This window comes from Diaporthe citri (assembly GCF_014595645.1).
Source record: "Diaporthe citri strain NFHF-8-4 chromosome Unknown scaffold_6, whole genome shotgun sequence".
NCBI lineage: Eukaryota > Fungi > Ascomycota > Sordariomycetes > Diaporthales > Diaporthaceae > Diaporthe > Diaporthe citri.
In genome coordinates, this window is record NW_025064851.1 from 2,566,690 (window position 1) to 2,586,676 (window position 19,987).

General features: G+C 52.8%; 4 protein-coding genes across 4 annotated transcripts; all 4 read left to right on the top strand.

The window, feature by feature from the left end:
* Positions 1-1,700: 1,700 nt before the first annotated feature.
* INS49_012718 (uncharacterized protein) lies at positions 1,701-6,509 on the top strand (the record flags this gene model as incomplete). Its single annotated transcript, XM_043173421.1, has 6 exons — positions 1,701-2,720; positions 2,865-3,899; positions 4,434-4,776; positions 5,552-5,651; positions 5,741-6,190; positions 6,257-6,509. The coding sequence occupies 6 exons, from the start codon at positions 1,701-1,703 to the stop codon at positions 6,507-6,509; spliced, it is 3,201 nt and encodes a 1,066-aa protein (XP_043022718.1).
* Positions 6,510-8,960: 2,451 nt separating this feature from the next.
* INS49_012719 (uncharacterized protein) lies at positions 8,961-10,172 on the top strand (the record flags this gene model as incomplete). The annotated part of the gene is made up of 2 exons (XM_043173422.1): positions 8,961-9,594; positions 9,655-10,172. 2 exons carry the CDS (start codon positions 8,961-8,963, stop codon positions 10,170-10,172), a joined length of 1,152 nt encoding a protein of 383 aa, XP_043022719.1.
* Positions 10,173-11,693: 1,521 nt separating this feature from the next.
* On the top strand, positions 11,694-12,889 carry INS49_012720 (uncharacterized protein; the record flags this gene model as incomplete). The annotated part of the gene is made up of 4 exons (XM_043173423.1): positions 11,694-11,774; positions 11,939-12,002; positions 12,059-12,431; positions 12,496-12,889. The coding sequence occupies 4 exons, from the start codon at positions 11,694-11,696 to the stop codon at positions 12,887-12,889; spliced, it is 912 nt and encodes a 303-aa protein (XP_043022720.1).
* Positions 12,890-18,764: 5,875 nt separating this feature from the next.
* INS49_012721 (uncharacterized protein) lies at positions 18,765-19,652 on the top strand (the record flags this gene model as incomplete). Its single annotated transcript, XM_043173424.1, has 2 exons — positions 18,765-18,885; positions 18,940-19,652. 2 exons carry the CDS (start codon positions 18,765-18,767, stop codon positions 19,650-19,652), a joined length of 834 nt encoding a protein of 277 aa, XP_043022721.1.
* Between the last annotated feature and the right edge of the window lie 335 nt (positions 19,653-19,987).

Below are 19,987 nucleotides of genomic sequence, written 5' to 3' on the forward strand. Positions count from 1 at the left end.
CTTGCATATGGCCCCCACCGTCTGACGAGGTAGGTGTGAATGGTCAAAAGTTGCGGAGACATCACCTCATCTAGTCGAGCCTCTTTCGATGAAGTTACGACCCAAGCTTCCCGTGACCATCCTCTCGAAGCCTCAGTGCCTCGAGCTTCACAATGCGAGATAGTGATGCCAGTGAAGAGCTGGCCGATTACGGGACCTCAAATGAGACTCTAGAGGATCTCAGAGAGTTGTCAACCCGATGCAGAGACCTCCTGCACCAAATTTCAGCCGAAAATGGCGCAAAGGACCAGGCCGAGGCAAGAGAGCTGATGGCTAGCTTCAACATCTGGACGGTGAATATGGGGGCTTTCCGCGATGGTCAGCAGTCAATGGCTTCTCGGTTGAGAAGTGCACCACAGATTGGCAAGCTAATCCAACAACTGCTTGTTGTGCTTAAGGTTGACCTTGGTAAGCCATTGCCCCCACCCTCTACCCCAGGACAACCTCACGGTAGGTAGACTCTAATCAGCCTGGAGCAGAAAAGCGACTCCTCAGAGGGGATGACAAGGAAGAGGGTGGAAATAGCTCTGGCAGCGAAAGCGACTGCTCGTCAAATCGCGTGTCAGATCGCTCGTCAGATCGCTCGTCTGAATCTTATAGGCTTCTTGATCCTGACCTAAGCGACCACGATGAAAGTCGATCCTCCCCTCGGCCTCAATCAACAATGTGGAGTTCGATTCAGAGTATCATTACTAGCCTTCGTCAAGTAGAGTTGACTGTGCGTTTGGCTGGAGCTGCGCATCGCCAGGAGCGAATTCAACATTTCAAGAGTCGGCATCTGAAGTGGTATGAGATGCTTGAAAGAATCGCACGTGAAAAGGTCAACAATCACATCCTATTTTCCAAAGCAAGCGAAAGTCTGCGAGAACGTGCAGCCGAATCCATCGCAACACGTCGAGCACGATTCAGCTACCTTGAGCAGCACAAAGAGAAGATTTCGACGTTGATCGAGCCTGCCCCAAAACTACAGCAGATTCAGAACAAGTCTGTACCAGAAGTTCAACTAGACCAGCAACCCGCGATCAGATTCTTACTTTCGAACCAAGACAACTCAGAGCAGCAAAGTAAGATACAGTCAAGCAGCTATACATTACCTACGCGGCTGGACCCGACAAAACTCCACACATCCCAGGACAAGACAAAGCGGACGGAGTCAGTCATGTCTGTTGAACTTTCGAGCGGCATGGAATTTCCTTCAATGCCGAAGTTCATCAATCAGGGAACTTCATTTAATTGCCCATTCTGTCTTCTAGAGTGCCCAGCGAAGGAGGCCAGTAGCAACAAACAATGGAGGTAAGTGTGCCACCCGTGAACCTTGAAGTAGTCGGGTGCGTTGCTTGTGTGCTGATACTCTGCCCAACTTCATCAGGAGCCACGTCATTCATGATCTCGAACCTTTCTTCTGTGTATTTGATGACTGTCCTTCAGCATTCACCTGCGCGAACAGTTATACTGGCTGGCTTAAGCACATGCGCGACAAGCACACTCAACCAAGATGGCATTGTTGGTATTGCAAAACAGTCTCCTCATACTCTAGCTCCTTCTCGACCCCAGAAGAGTTGGCAAGCCACTTAGAGAAGAAACACCAAAACGAGGTTACGGACAAGAAACACCAAATTGAGGTTACGGACTTACTTCGTCCTACTGTCGTCAAGCATAGCATGATTCGCCCAAATCACGCCTTACATGAATGTCCATTCTGCGGTGGATTTCCCGAAGAGGTCGAGAAAGACTCTTCCAAATGGGATCACGAATCAGCTCTTGGGAAATTGGAGAAGCACGTCAAAGATCACCTTGTCTCTGTGGCCCTCATTCTAGCTCCTATGGAAAGAGAAGAGCCAGCCGGTCAGTTCGACGAGACACAATCGGAAGCTCAAAGAGGCGATCAAAGCGAGCGTGACTCCAATGGAGTTGGGGATCAGTATGAGCTGGAGTGCAGCAACGCTCTATGCGACTGCAAAACGCGGTCCGACCTGGAACTTGAACAGAATATCAGTTCTAGCCATGACGCTAGGGAGGATGTGCAAGCCTTTTGGGACAGCAAGCCTTTATGGAAGCAAATCCAGGAAAAGAAAGTACGGGATCATCAAAGTGATCCTTTGCCACTGGAACTTTTGCAACAGAGTCTGTTGGAGTACATCAACAACAGTTTGAGGGAGTCCGAGTTCCCAACTCCCAAGAATGGATACTTTGCACCAAGAAGCACACTGAGGGCCATCCATAACGCCTCTGTCACTCGCACAATCTGGCCTGATTCAGAGTCATTCGAGTCTCTTGATGACTCAGATAGGAAAGTCGTTGAGTTCATTAGTGGGGACGCCCCAGAAATCTTCGCCATTGGAATATACATGGACGTTCACGACCAGAGTTTGAGAGATATGATGCGGCTGTTCATGAGGCATGATATATCCGACAGGAGCCTCCCAATCTCCGACGCTGAAATGGGGGCGATATGGCCCGGACCACGGCACAACGGCAGAAGGCGGCTGTTCAAAAACTCTCAACATCTCTTCAGGCCCCAGTGTCTTCCCATGCGGGACAGGTTGTCCGTTATCCAACTTCAGCCAAATGTTGTCCTTCCAATTTTGAAGTCTGAGCATACATCCCAGGGACAGTTCGGTATAGTCTACAAGGTCAGACTCCACGAAGAGTTTCTGGATTTCAATGATCCAATTCGCAAGGTACGACGATATGAACACCACTTGATCCATTATACATACTGCTCTTGCAGTGTCTGTTTACCACCAGTCATTTGCTCAAGTCTGTGTTTGTCATCTGTTGGGTGCAGGAAAAGGTGATCAGTAACTGATACCAAATCATTTTAGGCGCACGGTGTGGCTGCTATCAAAGAACTCCGAGAGTCCATCGAGGACAAAAACGCAAAGCGAGCTTGGGAGAGAGAGGTCAAGACTCTACAGAAGATTTGCCAGCTTGATCTCCCGCATGTGGTGGACATTGCAGCTATGATCGCCATTGGGAAGAAACAGTATTTCGTTTTCCCCTGGGCAGATGGCGGCAACCTCCTGAATCTATGGAAGTCACGAGACAGCCATCACGACCGTTCTATCATCGCCCGTCGACACATCCCTGATATTGTGGACCAATTGGTCGGCCTGGCAGGTGCACTGACAAGACTCCACGCTTTCCGTCATGGTAATTCAGATTCTTACCGCCATGGCGATCTGAAACCTGAGAATATCCTCATCTTCGACAGCAAGAATCATAATTCCCTGGGCGTCTGGAAGATGGCCGACCTCGGACTCGCAAGACACCACTTTGCAGCAACTGGTGATCGACGTCCTACCATATCCAACGCGGGGAGCGGTACAATATCATACCAACCCCCTGAAACCATCAATGCCAAATCTGCGCCGACCTCAAGACTCTACGACATTTGGTCCATGGGCTGTATCATGTTGCAACTAATGACGTGGCTACTATACGGCACCAGAAAAGTCGACGAACTTACGAGGGACACCAAATCTGTCTTCGCAAAAGACCAAAGTTCCTATTGGATCGCGTCGTGGAACGAAACGAGAGGCTATCACAACATCAATGTCCACCCCTCGGTCAAGACTCACATGGCGCAAATGAAGCGTGACATCGAAGGTTCGAAAGCTCTACAAGACCTGTTGTCTATCATACAAGACAAGCTCCTGGTCGTCCAGCTCCCAGAAACGACCATGATATCGAGGCCGGGTTGTCGAACTAACGCTGCAGATCTCCATCACACTCTAAAAGCAATACAGGCTGCGTGCGAGGACCAACGCTATTGGTTCTCTGGTGCAAATGTTGTGAAACAGACAAGTCATCTGCAACTGCCGCAAGGGCAAAACCTGGGTGTTGAGAGGGGAAACAAAGTAAGTTCTAGCTCCTTGATTTGTGATATTCTCATGATGGTATTCTTCCTCGTGCTCATCTTCATGAATTTCAAATTCAACGTCACATGATAGTAACCTTGATACAGGACGTGAGTAGCGTGTGACGAAACTGTTTGACCGAGGTAATGACTGACACAGCGCGCAGTATGTGAGCCCGATTACAATTTCTGGTTTTTTATATACTTGCTAATCCATCGATCCCTTCGTTTCAACTTGAAGAATGTGAGTCTCTATTCAAAAATTAAAACAAGCCCCCAAAGTTGCCCAAACATGAAAACATCCAGTTCTAACCCAAATGTATCCAGCATGTGAGTAAAGCCCACTATGACGTCTTCGTTTGCAACATTTCTCGAATTGAAAAGCTAAGTGGTGATTCTCATTTGAATAGACGGTAAGTAATACATACAATGAATTTCGCTTATTGAGGTACTGAGACCCGCTGACCTCTCTCAGACCGTGAGTTTTCTCGGCAACCGTCACGCAGACCGCAGTGTTTCTAACAGGGTTCTATAGCTCAATGACACCTGGGAGAAAGCTGCAGATAAGACTTTTGTTTTGACGCTGCTCGGCCATCCTGAACTACGAGATTCCATCGTATCAGACGCAGTTCCCAAGGCGAAGCTGTGTATGAAGTGTGAGAATATGGACTTCTTTGCGGAGAAACTCCAGATCACAGACACATTCCAGGAGTTGAGGAGAGATGCTGCTCTTTGTGACTTCTGCAAAATGCGGTGGCATCTGGGAAAGGACTTATTCTCTCACGAAGTTCAGAGTATTCTGTTTGATCTAGTTGACTCCGATCTGCAGCTGAACCACCGACCGGTCATCAGTTTCCTGGCCTGCCATGAAGACTCAGGTGCGTTTGTTCGCCTGATCGGCCAGAATATGACCTACATGTCTAGGTCGTCAGTGACTACTAACAAAAAATTCTTTTATAGATTCCGGGCTCGCAATTAGCGATCCTTTCGATACTTGGCCTCAAATTGGTCTGCCCCGACTGCCAACCGTTGGTAGTGAAGCACATTTCACCATAGTTCGGAATTGGCTAGAAGAGTGCGATGAGCATCACGAAAACTGTAGACCGTTGAAGAATCCTGGCGATCGATTACCCACAAGACTAATAGATGTGGGAGAAGCGGGCGCAGCTTTTGTGAAGCTGTACGAGACCAAGCACGACGATGCGCTTGAGTACCTTGCTCTGTCTCATGCTTGGGGACCTGACCGTTCGTCGCATTTCTGCACCTATCCCGAGAACCTAGGCCACCACCTCCAAGGAATTCTTCTCGATGATCTTCCGCAGACATTTCAAGATGCGGTGGAGGCAACAAGAAGCTTGAATCAACGATACTTGTGGATTGACTCAATCTGTATAATTCAGGGTCCCAATGGCGACTTCAATGAACAAGCAAAGCATATGGAGGGAGTCTTCGGTCAAGCGTACTGCGTACTGGCTGCAAGTTGTGCCAAGGGCCAGCAAGACGGGTTCATGAAGCCGAGAGATGAGAGAAGTTGCCTGAGAATTCATCAGAATCTCCTCGGCCGCCCTCCAATATATGCCTGCGACTTTATCGACAATTTCCAGCAGCACGCGCTGGGCAGTTATCTTAACACGAGAGGTTGGGTGCTACAAGAAAGAGCGCTGGCGCGACGCACGATCTTCTTCACCGAAAAGCAGACGTATTGGGAGTGCGGGACCGGTGTCCGTTGCGAGACCGCCATGAACATGAACAAGTGAGTGATTTCTAACCCTGCGCATACAAGATTAAGGGATCTAAAGATTGGAAACTCAGTAAAATCGCCTCGTTTCTCGGTGACCCCAGGTTCCCTGAAGTCGCAATGAGATTCAACCGTGGAGGCAAGATTCGGTTGTTTCAAGATCTCTACTCGAACTACTCGCGTTTAGGGCTGTCGCATGACGCAGACCGACCTGTCGCTATTGCGGGTATCGAGAAGCGCCTCATTTCTAGCTTAGAGGTCCGAGGAGGATTTGGCGTCCTCGACGACGGGAACCGTGGCCTTCTATGGCGAAGTTTGCTATGGCAGCGAGCACGGGATGCACCAAGTGGGCTGAAAAGGATCGAGTTTGAACTGCTCAAAGGTGTGGCCGTAGCCATCATTCCGCCACCCTCATGGTCATGGATGACCTACAAAGGTGCCATCGACTATATGGACTTACCCTTCAACGAGGTGGACTGGGAGGAAAAAGACATATGGTCGCGGTGGTCGCGGGGCACGGGGAATTCGTGGAGCTACAGCGGTGACTTCTTAACGTGCCCATTGGAGCTGACTGTGCATGGACGTTCGTTTGAATTTCAATCAGCAATGACATCGGATAGTGCCAACATCGTACTTGATGACCCTGACAGGACGGATGAGCTGGAGTCGTTCCTGAAGTGCGTCGTTCTCGGGAGGTTGAAAGGTCAGGAGAAGGAGTCCAGCGATGCGAGAACTCACTACGTTCTTCTTGTAACGCCTGTGTCACCACAAGGACAAGATTTGTCCCTGATCTACAATCGGGTTGGTGTGGGATACATGCCCGGAGGTCTCATCGACTTCAGCGAGCAAGGAACGCCTGGGGAGCTGCGATGAACACTCAGGGATAAGCCTTCTTCATTGCATGACCATTCTAAAAGGAAAGGAATCTGTATTATGAACAATTTCAATAAATCATACAGTTCATAGCTATTCTCCAACCACCCGCACAAACAGGGCCGACAGCGTTCAATCAAGCGGCCTGGAAGGCCAGTGTCGACACGGGGGATTTGCCGCAGAGCAGTATTTTGTACTGTGCCCCCACCCCGGGGGGATCCCCAAGCTGAGTCCGATACACTGCCTTTTCTACGATTTTGTCTTATTTGGTCCATATCAGCGTATATATTAATGTGGCATACAACTTCATGGGACGGCGACGACTCAACTACATCCTACATCCTCTCATCAACCCAAAACCTCGTCCAGGCCTCCTTCTCAAAAGGTTGTAGTCGTCACATTGGTGAACTATCCGGTTCGTGCGTTGGTGCCCAGTAATAGATAGCATGAATAAATGACATGTACAGACTCAGTGGATCAGGCGGTACCTTTAATCCGAAAAGCGTCACAATGGACCGCCCAGGCTTGAAGTTCCCCCCTACGTACTCAATGAGATCAGTGGTCTGGCGGCTATTCTGACCTTTGGGACTGATTAATTCGACGACTACCTGCTTAGCCTGTCCATTCAATGAGTCGGACGGTCTTCTAGGGCCTTTAGGCTGTTATATTGCCCTTGAAATGCCATTTACTGGTGGGCGATTCAACGCATCGGACGCCCCTATGTCTGATCTCAGGCAAGAAAACAGAATTAATGGCCATATCCGTTTGAAGCGAACCGGGGCCGACAATGCGTAGACCACTTCCATTTTGCCAAAGATGCCTGCCATCATGTTGGCTTGGTGTCCTCTCTCCTTGCTGTGGTTTGCAGCAGCGCGAATTCGGCCGAGACGAAGATAACGTGATCCCCTTTCCAAATACGCTTCCGGAAGCTGCCGCCACGACCGCCACACCCTCCTTCTCCAGCATCGGTTGGTTGGCCATAACGACGTAGGGGAAGAGACCTTTCTATCTCTGGACGATGGTTTTCTACCAAATGGCAGAGACCGTTCCCATGGTACCTGTGCCACATCGGACGGTGCAGCATCAGCACAGCTCATTGACGTGGAGGATACCGAGCTGTTAGAGTTGCAGGATGATAAGAAGTGACCGTCTCGGGAATAAACACGGTCTTTAGTGTGCAAAATGTGTACAGATTAAAAACGAGACCCAGTGTGCAAAAGCGAGATTGCAAGTCTGTTTAGCCCTATTGCTTAGCAAAATCGATGATCACTGCTTCAATATAATTCAAATCTGTGCTATCTAGACCTGCACCGGAGCCAGTCTGCGGCTCGTCCAAGCTAGGCGATAGATTGAGCCATAGACTGCCTGTCCCCAATTTGAGACGGGCTCTCGATCTTTTTCTTCAAACGAGAACGTAAACGGAAGCAGGACGGTCTATTCTGCGAGAACCTCGTATTCGAGGGAGCGGCACCTTCGGAACTTGCAACTTTGTTTCCTCGCCTATGTTTTCATGACCGTCTGTCCAAAATGAGAACTAGTAGATGATTTTTATGGGAAGATAATGAATCAATGCCCTAAAGTCTGTACCGAATAAGAAATCGACTTTGTTGAGAAAGTGTCCAGGGTTGGTGTGGACTTTTCCTCTTCTTAGCAACACATTTGTGAAACGGAATCTCAGGTTCCAAACCAAAGGAAAGGAGCCACAGAGGAAACGTACTCATTGATAATTCCATCTGTAGCCTTTTTATCCTGAAGTCAACACTCGGCTCATACAGGCTTGTGTATTTTCTTTACAGTTTCATCGAGGTACAACAGGTCTGTAATCACTTCCACGCCAAGTGAGTCATTCGGCATATTTTTGAGGCCAATTTCTACATGCATACGGCGCAGCGGCCTCAGACCCCAGGTAGGATATGAACTTCGAATTTTGATCGGTCGTCAGGAATTGACCCACTCTTGTTTGTGGCATTGCAAACATACTCGATGAACTGATTGGCCTAGAAATCACGACCAAATGAACATGCGCTGACAGCGACTGATGCTTCTTGACTGTCCGATTGTGTCAAGGCCCCTGTTTCTCCAGGCATCAACATCGCCAGCATGTTTTTCTTTAACTCAGACTTGATTTAAGTATGGCTCGCGAGTTATGTTTCTGCCATAGATGATGGGCTCTTTGCCAAATTGCATTCACCTGAGCCGTTTCTTGCCCTTGTTTTGGGTGTGTCCATTCACATCCAAAGTTGCTGCCTAGCGCTAACTGAGGCATTGAATTATCTATCACCTAGGCGTTGAAGCAGAACACTTTTACTGATCTTGCCCCATTGCTCCCTGTAACACTGGTTTACATAAGCTCACCCACCTCAACGTCGTCCAGCTTGCCTTTTGGCCTCGACTCAGCACATACCTGAAGTTGCCATTTTCTGCCTCACGAAAGCAAACACCAAAGACACAATGGCTGAACAAGGACAGTTGAAAGTCATCGGCGTACCGCAGTTTACAACTGACTTCGAGGTTGTCGATATATCCGATGAAATACAGGAAGAGATCATCGCCATCAACTCCATCTACGGTGACGGCACCTGGGAAATTGAAACGACATACAACGAAAGCGGCAGTTCCAAGATCCGAACAAGGCTGAGGCCACCCGTGCAAGATGCATTAGAGGATGACGTCTCGTTAAATATCGTGCTGCCCTCGACATACCCTCACGAGCGACCCGAGTTCAAGGAGGCCAGCAAGTGGAGCCAACTTCACCCACGCAAACGCAACATCTGCATACTGACTTTTGTGGCCATCCATGAGCTTTTTGAGCCGGGAAATGTCTGCATGTACGAGGTTTTGGAATACGTGGCAGATCGAAGCAGTCTTCTGGACGACATCGGCATGCTGGATGCGACCGATGCAAGAACATCACATGGTGTAGCGCCTGGTCTTGTGGACGAGCTGCAGTGGACGCTTTGGGATGACTTGGATGTCAGCAACATTTCTGCTGAGGCGGCCTGCACCGTCTGCATGGACGATGATCTCGCCTTTCGAATGGCCCCACTTCCCTGCGGTTGTCATTACTGCATGACCTGCTTTACCAGTATGCCCCCCCCCCCAATCTGCCCACTCTGGAGTCTCGAGGCTGATCGATTCAAAACAGCTGGCTGGAACGTTGCGTTAAGCGCACTCGAACCTTACACTTGCTGCCTTGAACGAGTCCCCGTGGAGCTGATCGCATCCCGCATCGAACCCAACCCAGACGACCTGAAGCGCTACACCCAAATGCTTATTGCGCGGGACACAGCCCATCCCTTCTTCTGCGGCTACTTCAAGAACTGCGGGAAGCTGGTAGGCGGGTTCGACGAGAGAGCCCTCCGGCTGGCGGCGTCAAAGCGAGGCGGCGGCGGCGTCCTCTGCCGCTCCTGCGGGCTGTGGAGCTGCGCAAAGTGCCGGACGCCCAAGCACTCTGGGGACTGCGTGTCGGACCCTGACATGGTTAGGCTGTTCGAGACGGCAGACATCCGGCGGTGCCCGAAGTGCAGCGAGGCGATCGAGAAGAACGGCGGGTGCCCGCACATGAACTGTCGGTCCTGCGGCAGCCACTGGTGGTGGAAGAAGACTGGTGCGCTTGTGCCGTTCCGGGGCTACGGCATGCACGACGACGACGACTGGTTGTGACCGTGGGGACTAGCGAGCCGACACGATTTGGACGGCAGATAATGGAGATCTAGGTGCCCGTGCACATACAAACATACGGTCAGAACTTCGAAGTACTACTAAGAACATTCGAGGCGAGCAGCTAGAGCAGCGCTTAGGAATGTAGGCCGCCCACCAATCACGAGATATCAACTCGACCTCGTCGACGCAGAATAACTCACATCTTAATTCTAGCATCATAGAACACGCAGCTCTTCAGGGACCACACAATCTTGAGTTTTCATGTTTTATTCAACTTCCTATTCTACGTGATGATTCAGCTTCCTCGCGGTCTTCGTTTCCGCTCCATGCGGAGGTCTTTGGCCCGGATACCGGTAGATCAGGCCAAGACCGAAAGGCCAAGTTAGCTGGCCTGCGTTCCGACCATCTTTCAACCTTCCCGGCTGCCGGTAGATTCGGCTTGTGCACATGTGGAGTTCTGCTTCGAGACTGTGCGCGTCCCTTGCGCCGTAATAAGTTTCCCGTAGTTCAACGTTGGCGGAAAAGCGACCTGCTAACACTCCCCCTTCGCCAAGTTCGTCTTCAGCTGACTTTAGCAGCACGCTTGCTCCACGAGGCTCCCAGCTTCCGTAAAGATCGTTGGCACTTGTGGGATTGGGACAATTCTGGAGCGGGATAGACTCCGTGTGCCTCAGGTCAATGCGGACATTCGCGATCAAAGATCTGGCCGCCGGCAGCCAGCCACGCTACGAATCTTCAAGACCACGGCAAGCCGCCAAGCTCACAAGTGTGTGCAGAGACTACACAGGAAACGCCTATGTCTGGGTGGCTTCGCGAACGATCCGAAGACTGCACAGACGAGGCACCATCACGCGCTTCCCCCGGGAGAGGCTTTGACCACCGCCCAGCCCGGAGGCTTCCAGGGCAACACGAGCATGAGTACTTATTAACGGACGACTCTGTCCCTCACCGAAAAAATCATTCGACAGAAAGTTTCCGCATTCTGTGTGCTATCAGCTTGCAACCAGTGGTAAAGATCAGAACTGCTGTGAATTACACAAAATGAAGTTCCCGACTCTCCTGGGTTGCGCGCTAGCTACCGTGACGGCGGTGCACGCGTTGGATATTCCTCTGCCCGAGGCCCTGCAAATGGTTTATGGCCTTCCTAAGTGCTCGGTTAGTTCACTCCTCTGCAATCGCCCTGAAAACATGTGCACAGGTGGTTGACAGCCTCCAGTTGAGTTGTGTGATACAAAGTGGTCCTGCCGGGCCATGTTCACTCACAGACATTGATTGCCAATGCCACAGCGAAGCTGTCACGAAGACGGCGGCAGACTGCGTTTTGGCAAATTGTACCATGGAGGACTCCGTTGGTAAAAGCTTCCTGCCCCAGAACGCAGATGTTTCTTTCCACGAAGCAGCGCTGATTATAGAGTAAAAGTTCTGGCTCGATTGCAGGCGAAATTATGCGAACTCCCTCATGATTCCGTGAATCCGACGGTATGGGGTGTTTCAATTATGACCGGAACCGTCTGTTTCGCCATGGTTGCCTTGAGGCTCGTCGCCCGTCACTATACTGGCAACAAACTGTGGCTCGACGACCTGTTCCAGATCCTGGGAGCTGTAAGTCGAACCAAACTGAAATGTTGAGTTTCACTCACTCACTAGAATATGCTCTTGATAGATTGTGATGATCCCTTTGCTTGCAATTGCAATCATGGGTAGGATGACAACCTGATTTGCTATGTCCGATGCTTAGCACTGACACTGCCGAAGTTAGCATCGAGGGACTGGGGAAGCACATCTACGACATCGACTTCAAGCACTCCTACATAGACGTCTTTAAGTATTGTGAGTAGCCCAGGGAACACACACCTCAACCCTCACATTAACACGACCGCCAATAGACTATCTCACGGAAGTCGTCTACCACGTCCACAGCACCCTCATCAAGCTTTGCATGCTGTTCCTCTACATACGGATCTTCCCGGATAGGCTCACAAAGAGCCTGGCTTATGGTGGCATCGCCTTCCTCGTGATATCACAAGTGGTCGTGACCTTCTTGACGATTTTCCAATGCCGACCGGTCCAAGCGGTCTACGATCTGGAAATCAAGGAGAAACAGTGTTTGAGCATCACCAATATCGCTATCTCAGGGACGGCTTTCAACATCGCCGCCGAGCTGATGATCTTCGCAATCCCGATCCCCGTGGTCAGCTCCCTCCAGATGGGCAGATCGAAGAAGGTCGGGATTCTCCTGCTGTTCAGCATCGGACTCATGTAAGTCATCGATCTGTCATTCCCATCACCACCGTAGAGACTAAACAAATCCTCCCCTCACCAGCGTCATCAGCGTGGCCTCCGTCCGGGCCCCGACGCTTACCAAGCTCAGCGACCACCGCGACATAACCCGCACCCTCGCCCCGACCTTCATCTGGTCCTGCGCCGAGCTGACCGCCAGCAACGTCGTTATCACGCTGCCCGCCGTGAGCAAGTTCCTGCACGCCGGCTTCAGCAAGCTCTCGGACCGTTTCCTGGCCTGGAAGAAGAGGGCGGACAAGACGGTGATCGGCACGCGCATCCTCGCGCCGATCCAGCGCAAGCTACAGGGCAAGAACAACAACAGGACACTGCCGCACCGCCTCGACACCATGGCCAGCTTCGACTCGCTGGGCCCCATCACGGTTACTACGGCTGTCAATTCTGTGAACACTGGCGCTGATGAGAAGTGGAGGTAAGCACGCATGCATTCAACCTTCGCGGCGGAGCACACATCCCGCCACATGATGTCCGAGGTGATAATAAAGAGGCTTCTCTCTACAGGAACCTGCCGAGTACCAGCAATACAACGGACTCGAAGACCCTACAAGACAGTCAAATGTCGTACGACGACAAAGTTTGATGTACATTCCGGAGATGTGATGTTGGCGCAGAGGGATCGAAATGTATAAATAGATGCATTCATAGCATAGCTCATCTTATCGAATATTTAGAGTACCAACGGACCCTTCTTTCCTAGACGACACGCAGCGGTGAAGGTTCGATCACGCTCCTGAAGTCACATCTGCAACTAGCCCCGTCATCTCGCACCCTAATCCTCACGGTCGCTCATTTCCAGACCAATATTTTTCTCATCATGGGATTACAGACGGGATTCCTTCGCTCGACATTATTACGGCCAGGCTCTCGGAGAACAGGTGCTCGGTGCGGCGTGGCGTCGCATCGCACTACCTATATAGAGGATATAATAGACCGCGCGTTCTTGAGCACCAACGTGCATAACCCTCCGCGCGAAGGATCAGGCCGGGACTTGCGCCATATCACCTCGGCCAAACTCTACGTGGTCACCTGGGCGAACAAAAACACTGTTGGATCGAGGATTGCCATCCTGGGCATAGGATGGATATTCCGTTGGAGAGCTGTCACCAGGCGCGCTCAAAGTCAGCTGCCGCGGTTGACGCCGCAGGCGAAGGACTTGGGTTGTTGTCAAGCGCGGGCTGGCTGGACCGCGTCTGAGCTGTCGCCAACACAAGCGGCGCTGGTGGGCAGCAGCTTAGGCCGATGGATGCCTTGCCTATCGGTGTACGGGTTGTACTCACACAGGAAGGTCGCGCGATGTCGAATTACCGGTTCTCTATCTCAACTCTGAGATGCTGTGAAGGTGTCCCACAGCAGCGCTAGAGGATCCATGCGTGGCCTGCCAACAGGTTCTCGGTCACGGACCGCCTTTCCATCAAGAAAGACCAGCCAAGAGCAGTGAGACGGTTATCACTCTCAGGGGCCAGCACGTTCTCCCCAGGCACAACAGTTGAGGGCCGTTGATGGTCGACCACAACGGTCGACGGTACACAATGGCCGCAGACGGTTTCCCCAACAAGCAGACATTGACCGAAACACACAAACATCTTTGCAGATCGGGCAAGATGGAGTTGAGCTAAGAGCGCAATCCTCCTTGATGAAACGTCGGCCCTGAACCGGGAGGGCCAACATGGCGTCTTTTGACGAGTCGCGAACGTGCGTTGACGACAGGGGTCTCATCCGGCCACTCGGTCCCCGCCACCTGGTTTTTGGCAAGCTCTTTCGGGAAGGTGATTCTGTCGTGACAGATAACTAGCCTCACTATTGCGGCTTTTGACGGTGTCATTGCCAGGTGCTCTGGTGCTCAGTTGCTCTTGGGACCAAGAGGGGGCTTGGGCGCCCGTGCGCCACCGGTGTTTTGGATCGTCACCTCTGCACAGACTTTGAAACGAAACACACACAGGGGAGGAGCAACGCTGGATTCGCGAAATCCTTGGAGGGCGTGACAAGTTGATATCAATACGAGAAATTTCAGGTAGATGGATTGAAGGTCCCAGGACAATGGTAGAGGGGCCTGACAGCCCCTTGACTCAGGACGGCTTGCATCGTTTGAATCAGTATGTGTCGAGCCAGGTCAGCAGGAGGGAGGCACAGCATGCAACCACACTGCAGAAGGCTGCCCCGAGTTTCCAGAGCGTTGGAGATGCTGGCCGTTGGTAGACGAGCCCCTGCTAGACCCTGCTTGCTGAGCTGAGCCGAGCCTCACACCTCGGGATCTTGGTTGAGGAACTGCAGGCGGGAGAGACAGTCAGATCAGGAGCCTCGAGTGTGGGCCGTTGCTGACAGCGACTGCTTCAAGATCTGCATGCGACCCTTTCATCACGCGATAGCAATGAGAGGAGTTGCCAACGGATTTCGTGTTGTAATGTACATTTCGAGTTGATCGAAGCAGCGTCAAAGGCGACGAAAAGAATCAAGACAAGCTTGACAGGTGAAGTCCGTGTCCTCATTTGCTTGCTGAGAGTAGTCTGGCCCGGCCAAGTCTGGCTCGATTGGCTGAGCAGTCTCCTCGGGAAGATGCCGTGCTCAAGCAGGATGCCATGTAAGTAATCAATATATCGACTTGGACGTACATGTATATCGGCAAGAAAGTGGAAGGGGATGCAATCCACTGCAGTGTTGGCCCGGCATACAAACAGACACGGAGCTGCCCCGGCCGAGTGGGTGTGGAGCCTGTTTTCCGGTGTGGGACTGCTCTGGACCGCTCCGCTACGCTTCGCCCAGCCACCGCGGCGGGGAACCCTGTGCTGGGGTGACGGCGAGCCAAACTTGCGGGTTACAAGCAGACAGGATGGCGATGCTCATTGTCGAGACGATGGCAATGACGGACAGGTGAGAGGGCCTACCTGAGTAGAGGGTGAGAGCGAAGGCTCGGGCATGTTTCTGATCTCAAACAGGGGGGTAAAGCAGAGTGGGTGGGCAGTCCGGTATTGAAGTTTAACCTTGATCTGAGGCCATTCCCGAAAATGGCCCTGAATGTGACCTTGGGCGAGCTGTCCATCCACCGTTAATCCCGTACGGTGTTCTGTGGGCCCCCGTGGCCCCCCGCGCGCGCGGGGCCCCTGAGTCTGCCACCACAGTCACGGACTGCCCACGCCGGAGAGTGAACTCCTAGACATGGCGCAGGACCAGGTGTGATGCAGCAAGTCAAGTGTCTGCGAGTGTATGCGTAGAGGGCTGCAAGTTTTCTTCCCAAAAGGAAATGCGAAACACACGAGCAGGACTTCAGACGAAGTCAGTGCTGGACGGGCACGACAAGGGTCAGGCGTTGGTTGCCAGACAGGCACGGCTACTGTGTGTGGTACGTGCAGTACCTCCTGCTCTGTCCTCTGTGCTCCGCCTGGCGAGGCTCCCGAGATGCTGGCCCTCGCTCGGGAACCCCAGGCCGCCATCAGGGATCTGAACGTACCCATGATGGATGACTTGGGACGATAATTCCGAGGAGGCAGGCGGAGTGGGTTAGAGCACGGAAGTAACCACGCGAGGAGGGGACCGGTGCGTGCACCCGCGGGTACAACAAGGGCGAACACTGTATTGTACTTTACACGGTGAGGCCGCCCAAGATTAGAGACCAGATGGACAAGAGGCGAGGATGGCGAGAACTGATGAGCAATGAAGGCAGAGAGGCCTGAGAGGTCGACTCTGCCAGCCACATTTCGGCAAAAGGGAATGGTCATTGTACCACAGTAGCAGTGCATTCTGTTGTGCTCCCATTCTAAATTTGTCCCCAGCCAGGCAGGCACGCCGGCACGGTTGCCCAACGCTTGTCGACTTTCCCCATCCAGCAAGGCCTACACGCAACCCTGGAGGCTGCGACCCGTGTGCCCCACTTCTTCAGCCGCTTCAGCAAATGGGCGGGATGGGATTAGCCGCGCAGCTGCTTCTTTCAAGGTTCATTTCCAAGATTCCAGGTTGGCACTGGGCTGCAAGTGCGACTGCAACTGCACCTTTGCCTGCGCTTTGCCTGCGCTTTGCCTGCGCTTTGCCTGCACCCTGCCGTCGGCCGGCTTTGCAAAGCTTGGAAGCTTGACTGCACTCCAAATGCCTTCCTCCATCTGATCTGCCCGTCTCCCATCTGGAATCTCGAATCTCGAGTCTCTCATTGGCACCCATTATCTGCCGGCCCAGCTCCAACGACGATGCAGTCGCCCACCCAGGCATATGATCATCTCCCTTTGCCGTCTCTGGGCAAGGTGTCTGCTGCAAGTCAGCGATAGCCGACATCCAGTCTTTCGCCATCGCTCGTGTCTCTCCCAGCCTCCCACTGCCTGTAACCTGCAGCCCGTCGTTTTACAGGAGCTTCTGGATACAGACGAACCGGATGGCTTCCTCCCCCTCTCTGGTCTCGCTCCTGGTGTACAGGAGCACAAAATTATGCTACCGTCGGCAGCATGCCATGAGCCGGGCCTGCTCCTCGGAGACATTGAATCATCCATCACTATCTTTTGCTGGCCCCGGATTGTACCTGAAACTGAGGCGCTGAGTCGAACCTGACCAGCTCGCGGCAAGTAGATGGTGTGCGCAGCCGAGAAATGAGGTACACTTCCACAGGGACCCCCGAGTAATGCTTTATCATCAGTGCACAAACTCAAGGTTTCTCGGTCGTTTCTGGTGCATCAGGCACATCATGGAGACATCAGGCCGGCCAGGGTCCTCCTGTCAGCTAGCGTCGCCCCGCCAGCCTGGACCGCGCTTGCTCCTAGACGGGGACGGCTCCGAGAACCCCACTACGGCGGTCCAAGGAGAGACACCTGCCAGCTCGGGTTGTTCACAGCTCGCCAACAGCTCGCGGGAGGGTCTAAAACTGACAAGGCCCGGGCTGAGTGAGCACTTCTCCTTCGGCAGTCCAGTCTTCCGAAGGCAAGGTGACGCTGCTTGCAGTCAATACTTCTAAACTTGGCATCGGCAACGGCAGCAACCACGAGGCGTACCGCACACCGCGCAACGCAGGCCATTAGTAGCGCAACAAGGCGGCCAGATATTCTGGCCGCGGTCCATCCGCCAGGCCGCTTCGAGAAGCACTGGCCTCCAATATTGCGACTGTCGGGCGGAGGCATCGCCTACTGCAGCGAATAGGCGGCCACCTGACCCCCCTCTTCGACCCGCGCAGAATAGCCGACACAGCAGGAGTCATCCCTGATGCCGCTGCATGTCCTTCACACCCTGGCCATGATCCGGGCACAGCCTTCTTTCTTGTCCTTCTTGGACCATGGGGTTCCGGCCACTTGCAGACTCGGAAAGCTGGGGCTTGCCGTCTTACAACCGCCGCTTGGTCGCCCACGGCGCGGTTGTTGCGCTACTCTGCCGACCAAGTCTAAGTCCAACCCAACCCAAAGTTGGTTGGGAACACTCGCCCGTGTCTTCATGCCGTCCTTTTCGCATCTCATCCTTCCACGAGCTAGAATCCCTTTTTTAAATTGACTCGTGCCTCCGAGCGGCGACCATCCATAGCGATGTACCCCTGTTCCACATCTGCACATCTGCTCCCTCTGCGTGGTGGATGTAACCCTCCTGCATGCCGAAGGGTATCAACCTTGTTGCCCATGCAGCCATGTTCATCTCGAACTCGGGGGCCAGGGGTCGTTTTTTCTTTTCGCCTGCAGCACACACAGTACAGCACTTCCTCCCCGGTCGACATGGGTCTAGTGACTGTGTTCTTTTTCCCTGCGTGCGCCACAGCCCATTCTGGGAGAGGTTGGGTGCCGGGTCCCGATCCTGGTGTCGGAGCACATCTGCTAGAGAAGCCTTCTTCGTCCTTGCGCACCTAGTCACCCCCGAGACTACAGAATGCATACGGAGCCCTGGCTTGTGTGTCAGAGTCCAACCTTGCATCGTCACAACGGTCGTATCTCCTTGATCAGGGTCCGTGAGCATATTCGCTCCTATCTTGCTACCTCGTCGTGCTCTGCATCACATCGGGTGCCTTTTGAGTTACGCCATCGCTTCTTCCACCGACGGCACAGCCCTTGATATAAACCTCTTCTCATCCCCCTCTCCCTCCTCGTTCGGAAATCACAGTCCATCCCAACGTGCACAATCAAACTCTGCAGTCCTCGCGAGACTCCGTCCCATCTTTTCAGTACCACAGTGTTTACTCAGCCTCGTACCCATACGGTATCATATCTCTAAGCGCTCAGGAAGCCTGCCCAGTCTCACTACCTCCCATCTTTAAGCGCCGTCCTCTGGAATATAAACTGGACCCACTCCCACCGTCTCAAACCATTTTGCCACCCCTTTGAAAGCCAGTCAGTCACTATGCTGTTTTCCAAGAGCATAATTGTCGTTGCGTCGATCGCAACAGCAGTTGTCGCTGCTCCATACCAGAAGCGGTGCAAGCGGGACCCAGCAGTTGCCATCACACTACCAAGCACAGGGTGTAAGTGGCCAGCAAATCCCTTATCAACGGCTTCCACGCACTAACACAAAGCAGCAACTGACCTCCCTGTTCCTGACGCAAATCTCACGCTGAGATATCTTGCTGTTGGCCATGGCATTCAGAACTACACCTGTGCAACTGCGAACGCAACACCAGTGGCCACTGGCGCCCTGGCCGTCCTCTACGACGTAACGCCGCTCTACCCTGGCACGCCCAACACCGGTTTGACCGCCGATGTCTTCAACAAGCTCTCCTCTACCGTGCTCTGGGAGCAAGCCATCCCCCTCAACCTGATCAACCCAGCCGCCGGCATTCCCACAAACAGCGCCAGCACCACAAACCCCTTGGCCGAGACAGCGTACCAAGCTGACGCGAGCAACCCGTTCCCTAATCCCATCCCTGACCTTGCCCTAGATGGCCAGGGGATCAATGCCAAATACCTGGGCGTTCACTACTTCGATGCCAAGTCCAGCCCCACCTTTGACCTCGCCGGTGGTGCGGAACCGGCCGGTCTGTTCTTCAGCGGCGCGAAGACCGGAGTTGTCAAGGCTCCCACGGACGCGGACAAGGGTGTTCTGAACACCGGTGCCGTGGACTGGCTTCAACTAGGAGACAACGGGCGCGGCCTGAGCAAGAACGTGGCCGGTGTGTACCGTGTGGTCACGGCGGGTGGCGTGGCCGAGGCATGCTCGGTGAGCGGTGCGAGCAACGCAGGCGAGGCCTTCAGCGTACCATACACCGCTCAGTACTGGTTCTATGGCGCCTGAAAAAGAAGATCTAACGATTGATTCCGGCGCTGGATGGGTTCGGCTGTTGTGTTTTCCGTACATATTCTGCTTTTTCTTTGATCGCATATACCCCCTTCACGTCGATAGAGGATGGATCGACGAGCAAAGGTATTATTGAAAAGCCCACAGGGGCAAAGGAACAAGATACGAGGTGGCTGAGATCGGGGGGAATACTGGGCTCAGCGGGAACCGCAAGGTCCTCCATGACGCCAGAACATGGGGTTAGAAGTGTTCTTGCGATGCTACCTACCATATAATATATACTCAAGTGTAATGAGACAAGTTTATGATCGACGAGCAGAAACCCGATTTTT